Below are 16,845 nucleotides of genomic sequence, written 5' to 3' on the forward strand. Positions count from 1 at the left end.
AAAGAACAGTACATTTCATATTGACGTTGTTTACTAACACATTAATAGCATCACTAGTATTTATTCAATACATTTATTAATGCATTCTGACTGCCACAACTAAGTATTTATACGGAAAAATCAAACCCATACAAATGTGAATTTGACCCCATAGGGTCAGCACGCCTACCCTTTTCCATAAAATTTGTAGTGGCCATTACATTTCTATTATTTGGCCTAGAAATTGCTCTTCTCCTACCCTTGCCCTGAATATCTCAAACAATCTAAAAATTATACTTACCACGGCACTAATTCTAATCTCATTATTAACTAGAAGTTCAGCTTATGAATGAATTTAAAAAGGACTAGAAAGAACTGAATATGACAATTAGTTTAAATTAAATGACTCGACTCATTATGATTAATTTCATAATTATCAAACGTCCTTAACTTATACTGACGTTACCGTAGCATTTACATTACAGTCCCCTTCGCGGGAAGCCGGCCCTGGCTCCGTCTTCCGACACGTCCCCTTCGCTGCCCCGCCTCACTCTCCCGCATCCGTCTTCCTTCCCGCGGTGGCCCGCCTGCAGCCAGGACGGAAGGTCCGCAGGGCAGAGCCTGCAGGGCCAGCACGTGGCGGGGACCCTGTGCCCCACCGCCCGGCGCTTCCTCGCGGCTCTCCGTCCCCACGGCTCCAGGGCGGCCTCGGTGCTGCAGGGAGAGCTGCCGCCACGGCCCCGCCGCGGGGCTGGAGCGCCCAGCAGCCCCCGGGGCCCCAGCCCCTCAGACTTCGGCCTCCTCCTCCGGCGGCGGTGACCCAGCGCCCCAGCCGGAGCAGGTGCCCGCGCTGAAAACTGAAATGGGGCCCGAACGTCGGGGGTCTGAGCCGACGGAGAGCAGAAACGCAGGCGCTCGAGGTCCTCAAGAAGTTCCCAGGGTAACCGTTGCTAAGGAGCGGACGCCCCGGAAGTAGACCACGCGCCTGCGCCGAGGAACCCCGTCTGCGCCTGCGCGCAAGGGAAGCGGTGGGTTGGGCTCGGCATGGGGGATCCGGAGCCGGAGTCGGAGCAGATCCGTCTGAAATGTATCCGTAAGGAAGGCTTCTTCACGGTGCCTCCAGAACACAGGGTGCGACGGGGGGTGCTCGGGGAAGCGCTGCCCTCGCCGGCGGGGGGCGGGGCCGAAACGCGCGGGGGCCCTCAGTGTCGCGCTAAAGCGCCGAGCTTGCCGGCACTGGGGGAAACGACAGTCCCAGAATCCCCCGCGGCAGGCCCAGAACCCGGCGGCGGCGGTAGCCCCGCCCCGCTCCAGGCGAGGAGGGCGGAACCCGGGGCGGGTAGCTCCCGGGCGAAAGGGACGGGCAGGTTCTGTGCTGCTGGCCTCCTCCGGAAGGGCAGGCTCCGGGCCCGACGCGGGGTTTCTGAGCGTTGCGCGCAGGCCGGAGCGTTTGCCCGTGGGAGGAGTGGGAGGCGTGGTCTCCCGGGCTGTGATGGGCCGGGCCCACCCGGGACCCGGCGGCCTCTGTGCCTCGGTCTGTGCGGAGCTCTGCGTGTTACTGTCACCCAGTCCGCTAGTGACCCTTTCCGGGCACCGTTGGCGGCCCGTGCTGGGCGGGTCTGATCCTGGCGGTGTTAACTGCTGCTGGTGCGCGAGGCCCAGTCACGTGTCCGGTGAGGACCACTGACCGGCTGGCTGAGCGAGCGCCGGGGCCACTGTGGAGCCACCCACTGGCCGCGGTGCATTGCTCTGACGCGCAGGGGTGCTCTCACAGGAGCGTGAAGAGGACCAGATCAGCACAGTGCAGAGAGCACGGTAGTAGGTGCTTCAAGACATGAGAGTATCAGAGGATGTCATAAGAAAAATTGTTTTCTGCTGGGCCAGGAAGTGTCGCTAGGATTTGGACGCGCAGAGGGGAGGAGGCGTGGCATGCCAGACTTAAGGAGCAGTAGGAGCGAAGTCCCGGAGAAGGGGAATACAGAGTGTGAATAGGAAGCACAGGAGTTGAGCCTGGAGACAGAGACTGTGAGAGAGGGAATTCGGTGGGAAAGGGAGGTTGAGGCGAGATCACAGAAGGGCTTCAATCCAGACCAGAAGGTTCTGACTCGGATCCCCAGGTATTAGGAAGGAATGCAATGGAGGGCAGGGTGGCTAAGAGAATAGAGGCAGCAAGGCCGGAGAGGAGCTGTTAGAATCGAACCTCGCTGCATGTGCTGCTGAGGCCCAGGGGGAAGTGCTCCTTCAGTCCACCTTCGAACGCACCACCTTGTGAAGGTGTATTAGGGTACAGACAGAGAAACCCCAAAATACAGTGGTTGAAGTACAAGACTATTTCTCTCTCCCCTAACATTCCAGAAGGTGCAGGCACTCAGACTGTCTTGTTGCTCCACCTGTACCTTTTCTGAATCCCAGCCTGCCTCAAAGGGTAAAAAGGAGTGAGCGGCAGTCAGCTTCCCTTGATCAGGAAGTCACAGTTGTCCTTTTTGCTCATGTCCTATTGGCCAGAATTCAGTTACATGCTCATACCTAGCTGCAAGGGAGGCTGGGAAATATGACCCCCAGCTGGATGGCCACGTGCTACGGTGCAGTGTTTCGTAACTCAAAGGAAGAAGTCCTGTGTGGATGTTGGGGGCAGTTCCCATGCCACAGAAATGTTTCTGCTGTGTTTGGTAGATAGTTTGTGAAAGTCTTCAAGCTTTTTCCATCTCCAGAGCATGATTTAGTGAGTGCTGCCCAGCAGGCTTTCTCTGATGATGAGTCATCGAGTACAGTCACCATGAGCCACAGGGGGCCGTTGAGCACTTCACACGTGGCTTGTCCAAGCTGAGGAAATGAACTTTTATTTTAATTAGTGGTAGCCATATGTGGCTGGTGGTTACTGTGCTTGGACAGAGTATGTCTGGATGTGGGATTAGACGAGAGTGGGTGAGCTGTCTTTGATATTCGATTCAAAGCCTCTGGCCTAGTGTCATTGTTCTCCTTTCCTTATTGAAAGTCCCCACACTGCCAGCCTCCGTCTCTTTCAGCTGGGACGGTGCCGGAGCGTGAAGGAGTTTGAGAAGCTGAACCGCATCGGGGAAGGCACCTACGGCATTGTGTGTGAGTGGCTGAGATGGGAGGCCTGGGCTCCAGGGGACTATCCAAGCAGGAGCTGTGTTCGGGCTAGAAGGAGGTTGACAGCCCTTGCTCCACAGCCAGCAACAACTTGTACAAGTGAACTCTGATCCCTGGTATGACTGCCATAAATTTCACACCGTGTCCGAATAAATGTCCGTCTCAGCTTGCTTATGCATAACCGTGAGTGGACCTGTTACAGCAATAAAACGTAGCACTTCCAGAAGCGGCCAGAGCTCAGCTCGTAGCCGCTGAGGTGCTGGTGTGGATCGTACTGCTCAGGGTTTGGAAGCTGCGCAAGTTAGCACATCTTTTTGTGCTAATTTGGGGAGCCATCTTTGCTCCCCAAAATAAGTGTTCTTTTTTCTAGATAAAGTACATTATTTGCTGTTAGAACATGGTAACAACAGAACACAAAGCAGTGATCTGTGTGCTGACTATAAGAAGGAAGACTTAGAGGGACCGTGTTATACCCAGGCCCCTGTCCCCAGCTCAGACAGGAGGACCCCCAGGGGGCACGGCGAGTGGGGCTGGGGGTGTTGCTTGCACAGAGTGAGGACTGAGTGTCACTGGGCATCCAGTATCGAGGAAGAGAGAAGGAACCCCCCAGAGTTCAGGAGGAGGCCCCATATGGCATGAGGATGTCAGGGGGCATCAGATCAGAGTCCATCATGGATGAATTTCCAGATCGGGCCCGGGATACCCAGACGGATGAGATTGTCGCCCTGAAAAAGGTGCGGATGGACAAGGAGAAGGATGGTGAGTGGGAAGCGGGTACTGGAGGGGAACGGTAGAGGGTCTTACTGGGACTGAGGGCGAGCCTGCCTCCCAAGAGCATTGGCCTGATCGTTAAAGGGGGCTGGTCTCGGGGGCTCCAGCCGGGCCTGCTGGCCTTGCCCTTCCTTCTCCAGCTCATCCCGCCCCCCGCTCTGGGCCTCAGCGCCCGGCCCTGTGCAGTTGACCCCTCTGTCTCTCCTCTCCCTCCCATCTGGTGACTGCCTGATGTTCTGTCTCAGCTCGGCTGTCACCCTTCCACAGGGCCTTCCCCGCCCGAGACTGGGCGAGCAGCCCCCATGTGCTCCATGCACCCCTGCTCACCACCCCCCACCCCTTCCCTGGCTGCCTGTGGGCAGGGCTCTGCTTTGCTCACTGTGGAGACCCCTGCCATACACAGTGGTCAGTGCAGAGAGCTGGTGCCTTGCTTTTGATGAAGGAAGGGGGGTTGGGATGGCCTTGATTCTCCCTGAGGTGATGGGCAGAGCCGTGAAAGACTTAGGGGTCTGGGTCACTGAGGACTGACATGGACCAGGGTGGGGCTCACTGAGGTGGCTAGCTGCACGGGTGCCCGTCTGTAGGGGTGGGGCCCGCTGAGACTGTGTCTGGTTGCAGGCGTCCCCGTCTGCAGGAGTGGGGCCCGCTGAGGCTACGTCCGGTTGCAGGGGTCCCTGTCTGCAGGGGTGGGGCCTGCTGAATCTCTGGTTTCAGGGGTCCCCCTCTGTAGGGGTGGGGCTTGCTAAGGCTGTGTCTGGTTGCAGGGGTCCCCATCAGCAGCCTTCGAGAGATTACACTGCTCCTTCGCCTTCGCCATCCAAATATCGTGGAGCTGAAGGAGGTGGTTGTGGGGAACCACCTGGAGAGGTGAGCAGTCTGCTGCCTCTCCGCATTAGGCCCTGCTGAGCCCACCCTGCCCAGCCCCCTCCTTGTGTTCCCCCGAGACCACAGTTGCCCTTCCCGCAGCCCTGGGCAGGTCCCTTGGCCCACCCGGGAGGAGGTGGGAGGTGGTGTGTGTCTTCCCCTTTTTTCTTGCAGCATCTTCCTGGTGATGGGTTACTGTGAGCAAGACTTGGCCAGCCTTCTGGAAAACATGCCAACACCCTTCTCTGAGGCCCAGGTGCAAGGCTAGGGGTGCTGGGAGGGGGGCCGGCATGGGTCCTTGTCGGGCACATCTGTGCCAAACACGGCTGGTCCTGACTGGCAGTCCTGGCCCTCTGCGTAGGTCAAGTGCATTGTGCTTCAGGTGCTCAGGGGCCTCCAGTACCTGCACCAGAACTTCATCATCCACAGGTGGGCGGGGCCTGGGGAGGGCGGGTCCAAGGGGCAGGTTTTGGGCTGATGGGAGGGGTCTGGATGGGATGGGGCCTCAGGGGACATTTGTCCAAGTGGGTGCTGATTTGTGACACTGGGGAAAGGTGACTGCCAGTACTGATCCCTGGCTTCCAGTGCCAGTGCCTCGTTGCCCAGAACGCAGGAGAGGAGCAGACATGGCCTCAGTGCAGTGGGCTTCTCTAACTGCTGCTTGGGGAAGGGTCTAGGAGAAGATAATCCCCGAGGGGCCAATGGTATGAGTGTAGTCAAGGCTCTGAGAAGTCCTGCAGTGGAGAGAGCCTTCCTGGAGTCTTGTGATGCACAGCAGGAAGGGCTGAGCCTGGAGGGGTGGAGTGGGGGCCTTCCCGGTTGGAGCAGGACTGTGTAGGCAGCAGCTTCTGTGCTCTGGGCAGCTCATGTGGCCCGGCTGGGGAGCGGGGTGGGCCTGGCAGTTAGACCTGGGCTTGAGGCCAGCTCTGCCACTGCCTCAGAATGTTAGCGGGAGCTCCAATGTCCCAACTCTCGAGTGGCCCTGTGCTGCCTGCCCTGCTCGTTTTTAGGAAGTTCCGATAGGAGGCTTGTGAGAAAGCTTCCTGAGCGGACCTGGCCACCCGGGAGCTTGCTTCCGGAGCCACTGATGCTCTTTCCACCGCAGGGACCTGAAGGTCTCCAACCTGCTCATGACCGACAAGGGCTGTGTGAAGACAGGTGGGCCAGGGCGCTGGCTTGGTGGGGTGGGGCATCTCTCCATGCGTGCTACTGGGGCTCCAGCCGGGCCTGCTGGCCTCGCCTCTCCTTCTCCAGCTCATCCTGGCCCCCTGGCTCTGGGCCTCAGCGCCCAGCCCTGTACAGTTGGCCCCTCTGTCTCTCCTCTCCCTCCCATCTGGTGACTCTGCCTGATGTTCTGTCTCAGCTCGGCTGTCACCCCCCACAGGGCCTTCCCTGCCCGAGATTAGGTGGGCAGCCCCCGTGTGCTCCATGCACCCCTGCTCACCTCTCCCTGTCTCCCCCTCCCCCTGGGAGGAGGTCAGACCTCATAAGCACTGAGGCTCATTAGGCTAAGAGCTGGAGCTGGCTCCTTTGTCTTCGTGGCCCCAGGTGGCAACTTGTTAGCTCTTACCTGGTGACACACCCTCCCTCCTATATCTGCCTCTGTCACAGCGGATTTTGGCCTGGCCCGGGCCTATGGCGTTCCAGTGAAGCCAATGACCCCCAAGGTGGTCACTCTTTGGTGAGTGCCTCAGACCACGTCTGCCTGGAGGAGGGGAGTCTGGGGAGGACACCGTGAAGTTGCAAAAGGATCTTGTGGGTCTTTAAGCTGTAGGGTTCTATGCACACTCAGAGGCTGGATCTAGGACAGCTTCCCAAGACAGCAGGGCTGTCACTGGAGAAGCAGACTTGGTGGTACTGCAGAAGCTGCCTCCTTGGATGGGGCGCTGCCCTGGCCTGAGGCCGCCAGGCCCCCAGCCTGGTCGGAGCCAGCTCGAGAAGGGGAGCTGGTGCCCGACTGAAGGATGGCGGTGTACACAGCTTTGTGTTGTTATTTCTCACTTACACCTTTAAGAGGCAGGACAGGGTCCTGGCCAAGGGTAGGATATTGAAGTCAGATGCTTTCTGCCCCGTGTCATGCAGCCCCCATCTGTGAGACGGGCTGGCAGGAGTCTGTGTCTTTGTAATACACGGGACACCACTCCACAGAGGAGCTGTCCAGCAGCCACAGGGCTTCTGAGGATGGGGTGGTCCGAGCTGGGCCTAGCAGTCCGGTCGTCTAGGCTGTCTCAAGGAGGCTGGTGGCCGGTGGGTGGGCTAGCACAGAGGCTGTGCCCGTGGAAGCCCAGGCTAGAGGAAAGGTGCTACCCGATGTGAGGTAGAGGCTTCTGTTTGCAGGTACCGAGCCCCTGAACTGCTGCTGGGAACCACCACGCAGACCACCAGCATCGACATGTGGTGAGAAGCAGATGCCGCTCCTAGGGCGTCGGGGAAGGGCCGGAGTCGGTCATATCAGAACTGAAGGGACAGGAGTGCAGCTGGGGCCTTTGTCAGCCTCTCAGCCCCAGGAGGGTGGGCCCAAGCCTCGGATCCCGAGAGCAGGTGTGAGAAGGGGCCCCGAGGTCCACAGACGACAGGCCTGCCCTTGTGGCCACCCTGAGAGGCCTGCAGGGACCAGGTGACATGGCCCAGGGGGGGCCCGAGTAGTCACTCACCTGTTCCATCATGACTCCTCCCGGGTTCTGCCCCCAGCCCATGGAGACGTGTGGGCAGCGCTCGCCCTCCGTGGTCACACTGCAGTGGTGCTCAGCACAGGTGTGTGGCGGAGCGAGCAGCTGAGTCAGGCGCGGCCTGCGCTCCTCTGCAGGGCCGTGGGCTGCATCCTGGCTGAGCTGCTGGCCCACAAGCCCCTGCTCCCTGGCACTTCCGAGATCCACCAGGTGGACCTGATCGTCCAGCTGCTGGGGACACCTAGTGAGAACATCTGGCCGGTGAGTGCCTGGCCTCTCCCCTCACTCGCCCTCGGCCAGGCTGGCCCGTGTGGCATCAGCTCCTGCTTCCTGCAGGGCTTCTCCAAGCTGCCCCTCGTGAGCCAGTACAGCCTGCGGAAGCAGCCCTACAACAACCTCAAGCACAGGTTCCCGTGGCTCTCAGAGGCTGGCCTGCGCCTGCTCAATCTCCTCTTCATGTACGACCCTAGGAAAAGGTGCGGACCAGCCTGCAGGTGGGGGCGGCGGCACCTTGAGCCTGAGCCCTTTCGAAAGGTTTCTCAGAACACAGGACGTGCAGCCACCCGGACGCCGCCTCCCAGGACACACATGGCGGGTCAGGTGCCCAGTCTGGGCGGTCTGCCCACCCAGGTCATGGAGCCCACTCTGCGGTTCCCAAGGGTTTCTGGGCCACAGACCCCTACCTGCCACCCCCCTTTCACTTGTCGGCAAACTTGAACCAGACACTGCTGGGCTGGGCATGGTGTGAGGGGGATGAGCCTCAGTGAGGCCCAGGGTCCTGCTAACAGCACGGCTGCTTCCAGGGCGACGGCGGGGGACTGCCTGGAGAGCTCCTACTTCAAGGAGAAGCCCCTGCGTGAGTCCTCCAGACCCCCCAGGCTCTGCTCTGTGGGGCACAGGGCTGGCGGCCCCTTCTGTCCCAGGTGGTTATGTTGGGGTCTGGCCTTGCGTAGCTGCTCAAGCCCCTGCAGGCGGTGTGGCGGGCTCCCATGCACACCCCTCGGGGAGGGTGTGGGCCCTGGGCAGGCAGGGGCTGTGCACTGAGGCTGGTGGGGGTGCTGGGGCCGCACAGACTGTCTGTGGGATCAGAGGAGGGGAGCAGGGGGGTGCTGTTCAGACCCGAAGCGCTCCCAGCCTGAGGCTCTCCCGTGCCCTGGGAGGCCCTCCCCAACCCAGTGCTGAGCAGCCCCCTCCCTGCAGCCTGTGAGCCGGAGCTCATGCCCACCTTCCCCCACCACCGCAACAAGCGGGCCCCAGCCGCAGCCTCGGGCCAGAGCAAGCGCAGCAAGCCCTGACGGCTGGCGTCTGCAAGGCCTGCAGTCCAGGTCAGCCGTGCTCCTTTCCAGCATGTCCGTGCCAGGACCCACCAGCTGCTCCAGCCAGCTGCCCCGCTTCCTGCCACTGCCCCAGAAGAGCGAGTGTCGACGTGGGGTGAGAGTGGGTACACCCCAAGGGCCAGGACACCTTGAGGCAGCCCCACCCAGGCTGTGGTGGCGCCACCTGCTGGCCATGCTGGGTCCTACCACTTGCCAAGCTCACTTCCCAGCAAGAAACTCCCACTGGCCCATCTCCGTGGGTGTCACTGGTTTGGGACCAGCAGATCCTCTATGGCCAGTTGTGTTCCCTCTTGGTCACCAGAAGCTGCCCGGGGCAGGCAGTGGCTGTGGTGACCCCCAGGTGGGGCTGGCAGGACCTTGGGGTGGGAAGGAAGGATTGGTGTGGGGTGAGCCAGCCTAGTGGGCTGGGCCCTGGGCCTGGACGCTCTGAGCCCAATCGAGTCCCGTCCTGCTCCCACACTGAGGCCCCGGGGAAGGGGCATGGCTGGCATGGGGCACAGAGATAAAAGCTCTACTGACTGTCCTGAGCGGCTCAGTGATTTAATGTACTCGGAGGTTCTGATTCGTGACTGACAGCTTCTCCCAGTGCTGGGAAGGCCGGGAGTTGGAACAGACAGGCTGGGTGGGCACCCGGTGTGGAGGGACCAGCACAGAAGACAGGCACCTGCCCCAAGGGCTGAGGCAGGCAGACCTGCCCCCTCCAGTCTGTGAGCCGGTGGCTCCTGGGACACTTGCCCGCCCAAGGGACAAGGGGTTGCATGGCCCTCCTTCCTTGGCCTTGGGGGTCTGCCTCAGGGGGCCTGCTGCGTCTTTACCACTGGACTTGGGGGGCCTGGGAGACCTCCCACCCCGCCTTCCACAGCCAACACAGCAGGACAGCCGCCGGGGTGCTGGTTGCTCAGACGCCCCTACACTCCACCTGGAGTGGAGTGACTCAGGCTCGTCCGGCTGTGTCACTGTCTACCTCCTGCTGCGCTTTCTTGAGAGTTTGCAGGCACCTCCTTGCTCTGGTTTCAAACCAGATCATGTCTCTGTCTTTGCCCCCAGCTTCCCTGCCCAGCTGTGACTAGGGCACATGGAGTCATTCAGTGTGGCTTGTGACACCCACAGAGGGGCTGAGTCAGCTTAGGGGCTGTCACCTGCAGGCCCCCAAGGACACGCCCATGTGGCGAGTCCCCCTGGACATGCAGAGGGAAGCACCGTGTCCTGAGCCACCGCCTGCAGGGAGTGGAGCTACGCCGATAGCTGGGCCCCTGCCGTGGGGTGGGGGAAGGGGTGAGAGGAGGGTGAGGGTCCTTCATGGGGACAGGTTCGGGTGCTGTGTCCCTCTACCCAGCACGTCCGGGCGTGAATCTGGGTGCTGAGGACAGGGACAGGACAGCTGGAGGCAGGAGCTGGCGATGGCAGGTAAGCCCCCACCCCCTGCTCTGTGGGGCCTGGACTCTCCCTGCCCCTTCTGTTGTGCCCAGGGCTCCTCGAGGGGAGGAGGGGCAGGTGGCCAGTGGCCCAGGCCCAAGGAGGGATGAGGCCAGAGAAGCACCGAGGTAACTCCAGAAAGCGCTGACCCAGGGCCTGGCAGGGCCTATGGCCGGGCCCCAGGGCTGTCATAGAGCAGACTGTCCACCTGTGCACGCTGCAGCCACAGGCGCCGCTGGGTGTCGCTGAGCAGGGTGTGCTGCACGTGGCCCTGATGGCAGACAGGCAGGGCAGCACAGTGGGCAGCGTGTAGCTGGCGACACGTGTCGCAACAGAGCGTGGGCAGGGCGCCAGAGGCCAGGCAGCTATGCGCCTGGTAGCCGGGGGTCTCGGGATTGGGCCCATGCACATGCTGGGGGCTGGCCCATCCGGGGCTCCCTGGGGCTCTGGGAGCGGCTGCGTCCCCAGGCCGACTCAGCAGCTCCCGCCGCAGCGAGAGAAAGGAGAAGGCCGAGGGCTCCGGCTCCAGCTCCTCCTCCGAGGCCTCGTAAGGTGGGCTGCTGGCCTGCTGTGGTACCTCGGCCTCTGCTGGCGGCTCCCAGGCCCTGCCCCCAGAACCCCACAATTTGGCACTCTGCTCCCAGAGTGGAGGCCGGTAGGCCAGCTCTGAGGGGGGCGAGTCTGGGCCTGGTGAGGGCCCTCCATACAGGCTGGCCTCCTCCGAGCCCTCGTCCTCCTGCAGGTCCCGGTACAGGTCCAGCGGGGCCCGGTACATAGCTGGGGAGCCCCGTGGGGGCAGGGGTGGCGGCTCCTCTTCCCGGGCCAGCCGCTGCTGCAGCCAGGCCACGCAGGAGGCCACGTCCGCGCTGGCCCGCCGTGCCCTCAGCAGCTCGTCAGCAGGCAGCACGCTGGTGCCCAGCCGCTCCAGCACCTCTCCCAGGATCTCGCATTCCAGCCGGAGGGCAAAGCAGCCCAGGGCCACGCGCAGTAACTGGGAGGCAGGGGGCGGGGTGGCCACCATGAGGCGGTGGTCGTCCCTGCGCACATAGCCCATCTTCCGGAAGCTCTGGATCAGGAGGTCTTCTGAGAGCACGCCCTTCAGCACGTGCACGTAGCCCCCAGAGAAGGTCTGCAAGGGAGGGGCGCGGTCAGCAGCAGCCTGCCCTCCCGCAGACCCGACCCCTCCTTGGCTGTACACCGGCCTTGGCCAGCCTCAGGGGCCCCCACTCTCACCCCAGAGGGCAGCATGGTGCCAAGTGACTGGGCAGTTCCGGGTTGTGCTGAACTCCCTCCAGACCAGCCCACTCCCAAAGCCTGTCTCATGGGCTGAGGCAGGCTCATAATCAGGAGAGTAGAGTCCCTACGGTGAGAAATCTCTGCCCACCCCCCAGGCCCCTCCACCTCCTCCCACCCTGGGGCTTTTCGGCTCCAGTCAGGTGCCCGTGTCCCTGCTGAGTGCTCGACTGTGCTAACACCATAGAGGTGCTTATCTCCTTGACCAGGGAGCCTCCTGAACGCAGTCCTCTGGACGCTGCTTTTCCAGGGACTGTCTTAGTGAGTTCTCCCCATCAGGACAGGCTTTGCCATCCGTTGTTTCTCGTCGGGTAGCATTCCACCACATGGATGAAATAGCTGTATGTTTTGGAGGCTCTAATGTGCAGCTGACAGATGGCAAAGTGCTTTCTAGACTGCAAAGTTATGTGAGGAACTAAAAGGATTATTAGGATAGTGATCCAGTGTCTCTCCCAACTAAAGCTCCCCAACTCTGGGAGCGCGTGAGCATTCTTCGGTTCCCGGCTCAGGACACTGCCTCACTCGTATTGAGCACCACCGAGTGCAAGCAGTGCACTGAGAGCTTTGCATTCACCCCTCACAGCAAACCACAAACTGGACTATTCTTGTGTCTATTAGACAGAGGAGGAAATAGTTCAGAGAGATTAGGTAACTTGCCCAAAGCCACACAGGCAGGAGGAGGCAGAACCAGACCCCATCCAGGTCTGCCCAACACTGAAGCTGTGAGCACCTCGAGGGCAGGCTTGACTATTCTGCTTTTGGCGCCCCATGGGCTGGCCCTGGCGGGTACCTCCTGCCTTCCAGTGTGAAGGGATGAATGAAAGTCCTAGAACCTCAGACCAGCAGGTGTCCCCGCAGAGCCATGGGCTCCAGAGCTCACCTCCCTAGACGGGCTGCTGCTGTCATGGCAACCAGCGGAGGCGGACTCGCCCACGTGCCTGGTGACGTCATCACCTTCCTACTCTTCTGAATTAGCTCAGAGCACCAGCGGCCTGCTCCCTTCTGCTGGCTGGCAGCTCACCTAGAGGAGCCATGCCAGCCCTGGGCACAACCTCCATACCCGAGCCAAGGGGTGAACTAAGTTCCAGCCCAGCCCAGCCCACCCCCAGGCGTGCAAGGGCATATAGCCCCTGCCTGCTTCATAGGGGATACACCCACCCACAGTCCTCCTGTATAAATGGGATTAGCTCACGTCCTGGAGGGATTAGGGTGACCATGGACTCTCAAGTCTCTCCTGTGCACCTGTCCTAGAATTTCTATGGCACCGTGGCTGCGTGGACTTTGGGGAGGGCAGTGATACAAGCTTTAGGGGACCGACTACCCCCTGGGAGGCAGGCACCCAGGGCAGGTGGGCTCCACCCACCCCATGTTCTCAGCTCTTGGAGTGCTGGAGGGACCTCGGCCAGAGCTCTGCCCCAACACTCCCAGGACCCCTCAGCATGTTCTGAGCACTGTGAAACCCACCAGGTTCTGAGGACACCTGAAATCCCTAGTCCTTGACTGTAGCTGTCCTCCCAACGGTAGCCAGACCCCAGCAGCCCAGGCAGGGGAGCCCCACTACGCCCGCCGCCCTACCTTGATGGTGGTGAACTCCTTCCTCCAGGGCAGCAGGTACAGGTGCACAGCGGCCAGCTCCAGCAGCTCGAAGGCGCGGGCCAGGCTGCGCAGGGCAGGGGCCAGGTCAGCGCGGCCCCACAGGCCGTCGGTGAGCAGCGCCAGCGCGTCGTCCTGCAGCACCCCGTGCAGGTCGAAGTCTTCCACCAGGATCTGCCAGAGCACGGCGCGCAACGACGGGTCCCCGCACACGCCTGCGCGGCCACGTTGAAGCTCGCGCTCCAAGCACAGGCGGTAGTCCTCGGACAGCGAGCTGCTGCCCATCCTGGCGGGCGGGGGTAGGCTATCAGGAATCAGATACCCCTCCCGCCAGCTTTGCGCCCCCAAAGCGCCCACCCAGCATCCAGAGATCCCCCTTCAGCCTGGCGACCCTGTCCCCGGCAACTGTGAGCCTCCTACCCAGCATCCAGAGGTTCTCCTCCAGCATGGCGACCCTGTCCCCAGCAGCTGTGTGCCACCCCCCCGCTGCGAGCCTCCACCCAGTATCCACAAATCCCCCCTCCAGCGTGGCGACCCTATCCCTGGAAACTGTGAGCCCCCTATCCGACATCCACAGGTCCTCCTCCAGCCTGGCGACCCTGTCCCCAGTAGCTTGTGCACCCCTCACCCAGCATCCACAGGTCCCCTTCCAGGGGGGCGACCTATCCTCGCGAGCTGAGTACCCCTCTTCCCTGAGGCTCCTCTCAGCCCTCTGAGTCTCCCCTCCCGACCAGAGACCCCCCCTCGCCCACCAGATCGTACTGACGGCCCCGCGGGCGACCGCACTACCTGTCCGTCCCCAGCGGTCTCCAGCACCCGCCGCTCCGCTCTGGCGTCTGCCCCAGCGCGCTTCCGCCGGGAGCCGGCTCCGCGCATTGGCCGAGGCCTGACGCTCGGGGCGTGGCTTGCTTCGGGCACCGCGCCCTCGGCTGACTCGGGCTGGGCAGGGCGTGCCGGGGGCGTGGCTGCCCTCGTTCCCGCGGGCGGGGCGGGGCCTGGCGACGGCCGGGAGGACCGCGGCGGCCCGCCCCGTTGAGCACCTGCGCGACGCACCTGGACGGCCACTTGTTCCCGCGTCGCCGTGTCCCCACGGGGCGGGGGTCGTTCACGGCCGAACCGTCGGGCGAGGACTGAGCGCACACAGCGGGCGCTCAATAAACGGTTGTGTCCCAGCAGCTCCTCCCAGCGAGGAGCCACGGAGGCTCGGAGCCGCCGCGCCAGCTCTCAAGCTGTGAGCTCCCGAGCCGTGCCCTGGGAACGTCAGGCCGCGGGGAAGCACGTGCTGGGGTCCTCCTGCGCCGCTGAGCGGGGGGCGGGGCCAGCTCCTAGGGAGGCGGGGCTACCCTCAGTCGGGGCAGGACCCTTCACGTTACCTAATGGGGATTGGTCAGATCTGGGGAGGGCGGGGTAAGGCGGGGCCACCTCCTGGAGGGGCGGGGCTACCCTCAGTGGGGGCCGCACCCTCCACGTTACCTAATGGGGATTGGCCGGATCTGGGGAGGGCGGGGTAAGGCGGGGCCATCTCCTGGAGGGGCGGGGCCACACAGGAATAGCCGAAAGAATTGTAATTCGGGATGTGGGTGCTATGGCAAACCATAGGCAAATCCAGAAAACAAAGGAGGGGAGCTGCTTTTATACAGAAAATGGGGAGAAGGAGGAGCTGTTCTAAAGAAAAGTCCATTGGGGGAAAGTAACAGATCAGGGAGGTAATGGCTTCTCATTGGCTGAGCTGTGCCGTTTCTGATTGGCTGAGCTGTTGCTGGGTGGGGAGAGAAATCCTCCTTCGGTAGCAAAGCAGTTTTACTTACCTTCCAAGATGCAAGCACCTGTCTCTTCCTGTTTGGTGTAATTTGGTGTAAATCACAGATCACAATGTGTGATGGGGCCTGAGACCTCCCTCTAAGGGCCTTCATGGCTCCAGTTCAGTTAAGGTTTCTTTAATAAATTTCCAAGGTGCCAAGCAGGATCTCCTCAAGTCATCTTGCCAGCCACCACCGAACGTGGAAGTCTTTCAATTACTGTTCACGCAAATCACCCGGGCCACACCAACCCTAAGGGGACAGTTAGCCTCTTACACCTCCAACTCTACTCATCTCCTGCTTGTGTGAAGGGCTGAGAGAAGCCCTCTCTGCAGTTCCTGACTCAGTTTAATGTGGTCTTGGGTGGAGGCAGGCTTCTGCCAATTTGTCAAATGGCCTTCGTCCACAGCTCCAGCCCCTTCCACTCAAGGTGGTGGATGTCACCCTCCTGCACGTGCTGGTGGAGTGTGCAGGCCGGTGCCTGCTCATCTTCAGCCCTGCGTGATGGTGTTCTGCTCGGCACCTCACTCTGCTTCTTTGCTTCTGTACTCAGCACTGTCTGACATCCATCCCTGTGGCTATGTGTGACCCCAGGCAATTGCGCTTAACTGCTGTGTGCTGCTCAAGGGAATGTGGCTGTCCTTCAGTGTGACACTTGAACCTGGGCAGGTCTTTGCACCTTCCACTACACGTAAGTCATAAAATGCCTTGTTGTCTTCAGCCAGGCCTGGTGGCCTAGTGGTTAAGTTCAGTGTGCTCCACTTCAGCAGCCAGAGTTCGGTTCCTGGGTGCGGACCTGGGTGCTACACTTGTCTGTTAGCGGCCATGCTGTGGCAGTGGCTCACATTAAAAAAGGAAAAAAGAGGAAGATTGACAATAGATGTTAGCTCAGGGCAAATCTTCCTCAGCAAAACAAAATAAAACAAGACTTGTCTTGAGATGCTCACTCTTGGAACCTAGCTGCCACACTGTTAGGAAGCCAGCAGTCACATGGAGAGGCTTTGTACTGGGCTGATTATAATAATGTCCCTGGAATTCATGTCCACCTGGAACCTGGGAATGAGCTTATTCATAAACTGGGCCTCTGCAGATATAATCAAGTTAAGATGAAGTCACACTGGATTAGGATGGGCCCTAACTCCAACATGAACAGTGTCCTTACAAGAAGAGGGAAGTTTAGACACAGACACACAGGTGAGAAGGCATATGATGACAGAGGCAGAGACTGAGTGATTTGGCCACAAGCCAAGGATTGCAGGCGCCACCAGAAGACAAAGGCTTCTGCTCCAGCACTCTGAGGGAGCACAGCCCTATTGACACCTTGATTTCAAAGTTCTGGCCTGTAGAACTTTGAGAGAGTAAATTTCTTTTCTTTCTTTCCTTCTTTTTTTTTTTTTTTTTTGAGAGAGAGTAAATTTCTATGATCTTAAGCCACCTAATTTGTGGTATTTTGTTACAGTAGCCACAGGAAACTAACGCAGGCCTCATAAAGCTGTTCTGACAGCCCCGACTGAGCTCCTAGCTGACAAGCATCCACTGCAGACCTGTGGACAAATCGACCCCTGGACATGGGGTCACCCAAACCTGGAAGCTGACCTAGCTGATGCCAGGCGGTCAGAGACAAGCGGGTCCCACTGAACCTGCCCAAATGGAAGACTCAGGAGCAAAGTGAGCGACTGTGTGGTGTTTAGTCCAGTGAGACAGGGTGGTCTGTCACTCAGCAGGAGACAGCGAGTGCTTTCCCCACATCCTCCTCTCCCCTTTCCTGGGGTAGATGTACACTGCCTCAGCTCCATCTGTGAATACGTCTTCCCATGACCTCGGGCTACAACCGGGAGCAGAGTCGCAGGGCCCGAGGAACAAGTGACACGTACGCTGGCCCAGGACTGCAGCGGGCTCTCTGAAGCCACTGCTGTCTACTCCACACTGTGCAAGCGGTTCCGATCTGCCACACACCATCATGCTCCATATTGTCCAGCTTTCTAGTTTCCACCAGTCTGACACCTATGA

General features: G+C 60.5%; 2 protein-coding genes across 52 annotated transcripts; one reads left to right on the plus strand and one right to left on the minus strand.

Annotated features, from left to right (window-relative positions):
- The first annotated feature begins 542 nt into the window (after positions 1-542).
- On the plus strand, positions 543-9,257 carry CDK10 (cyclin dependent kinase 10). 50 transcript variants are annotated; one of them, XM_008535637.2, is made up of 13 exons: positions 543-1,110; positions 3,006-3,078; positions 3,781-3,852; positions 4,629-4,731; positions 4,903-4,984; positions 5,090-5,157; positions 5,834-5,886; positions 6,340-6,409; positions 7,066-7,125; positions 7,535-7,658; positions 7,734-7,873; positions 8,201-8,253; positions 8,598-9,257. In XM_008535637.2, the coding sequence occupies exons 1-13, from the start codon at positions 1,024-1,026 to the stop codon at positions 8,690-8,692; spliced, it is 1,080 nt and encodes a 359-aa protein (XP_008533859.1). In that variant the 5' UTR covers positions 543-1,023; the 3' UTR covers positions 8,693-9,257. The 50 variants fall into 50 exon arrangements, with proteins under 50 accessions (XP_008533859.1, XP_070470180.1, XP_070470153.1 ...); XM_070614079.1 differs by having other exon boundaries at positions 543-1,072; positions 8,201-8,320; XM_070614052.1 differs by having other exon boundaries at positions 543-1,072.
- On the minus strand, positions 9,250-14,347 carry SPATA2L (spermatogenesis associated 2 like). Of its 2 annotated transcripts, none has more exons than XM_070614039.1 (3): positions 14,090-14,347; positions 13,019-13,322; positions 9,250-11,279 (listed from the first exon to the last, which is right to left on the minus strand). In XM_070614039.1, the coding sequence occupies exons 2-3, from the start codon at positions 13,319-13,321 to the stop codon at positions 10,317-10,319; spliced, it is 1,266 nt and encodes a 421-aa protein (XP_070470140.1). In that variant the 5' UTR covers position 13,322; positions 14,090-14,347; the 3' UTR covers positions 9,250-10,316. The 2 variants fall into 2 exon arrangements, with proteins under 2 accessions (XP_070470140.1, XP_070470139.1); XM_070614038.1 differs by having other exon boundaries at positions 13,826-14,339.
- Between the last annotated feature and the right edge of the window lie 2,498 nt (positions 14,348-16,845).

Source organism: Equus przewalskii, chromosome 3, assembly GCF_037783145.1.
Source record: "Equus przewalskii isolate Varuska chromosome 3, EquPr2, whole genome shotgun sequence".
Taxonomy (NCBI): domain Eukaryota; kingdom Metazoa; phylum Chordata; class Mammalia; order Perissodactyla; family Equidae; genus Equus; species Equus przewalskii.

Bases quoted from the DNA above. Each gene is read 5' to 3' on its own strand.
- CDK10 (XM_008535634.2), top strand. From the start codon at position 1,024: ATGGGGGATCCGGAGCCGGAGTCGGAGCAGATCCGTCTGAAATGTATC. The intron at 3,079-3,780 runs GTGAGTGGCTGA...ATGAATTTCCAG, and splicing joins AGGCACCTACGGCATTGTGT to ATCGGGCCCGGGATACCCAG. The intron at 5,158-5,833 runs GTGGGCGGGGCC...TTTCCACCGCAG, and splicing joins CAGAACTTCATCATCCACAG to GGACCTGAAGGTCTCCAACC.
- SPATA2L (XM_070614039.1), bottom strand. From the start codon at position 13,321: ATGGGCAGCAGCTCGCTGTCCGAGGACTACCGCCTGTGCTTGGAGCGC. The intron at 11,280-13,018 runs GTAGGGCGGCGG...CCTCCCTTGCAG, and splicing joins AGGAGTTCACCACCATCAAG to ACCTTCTCTGGGGGCTACGT.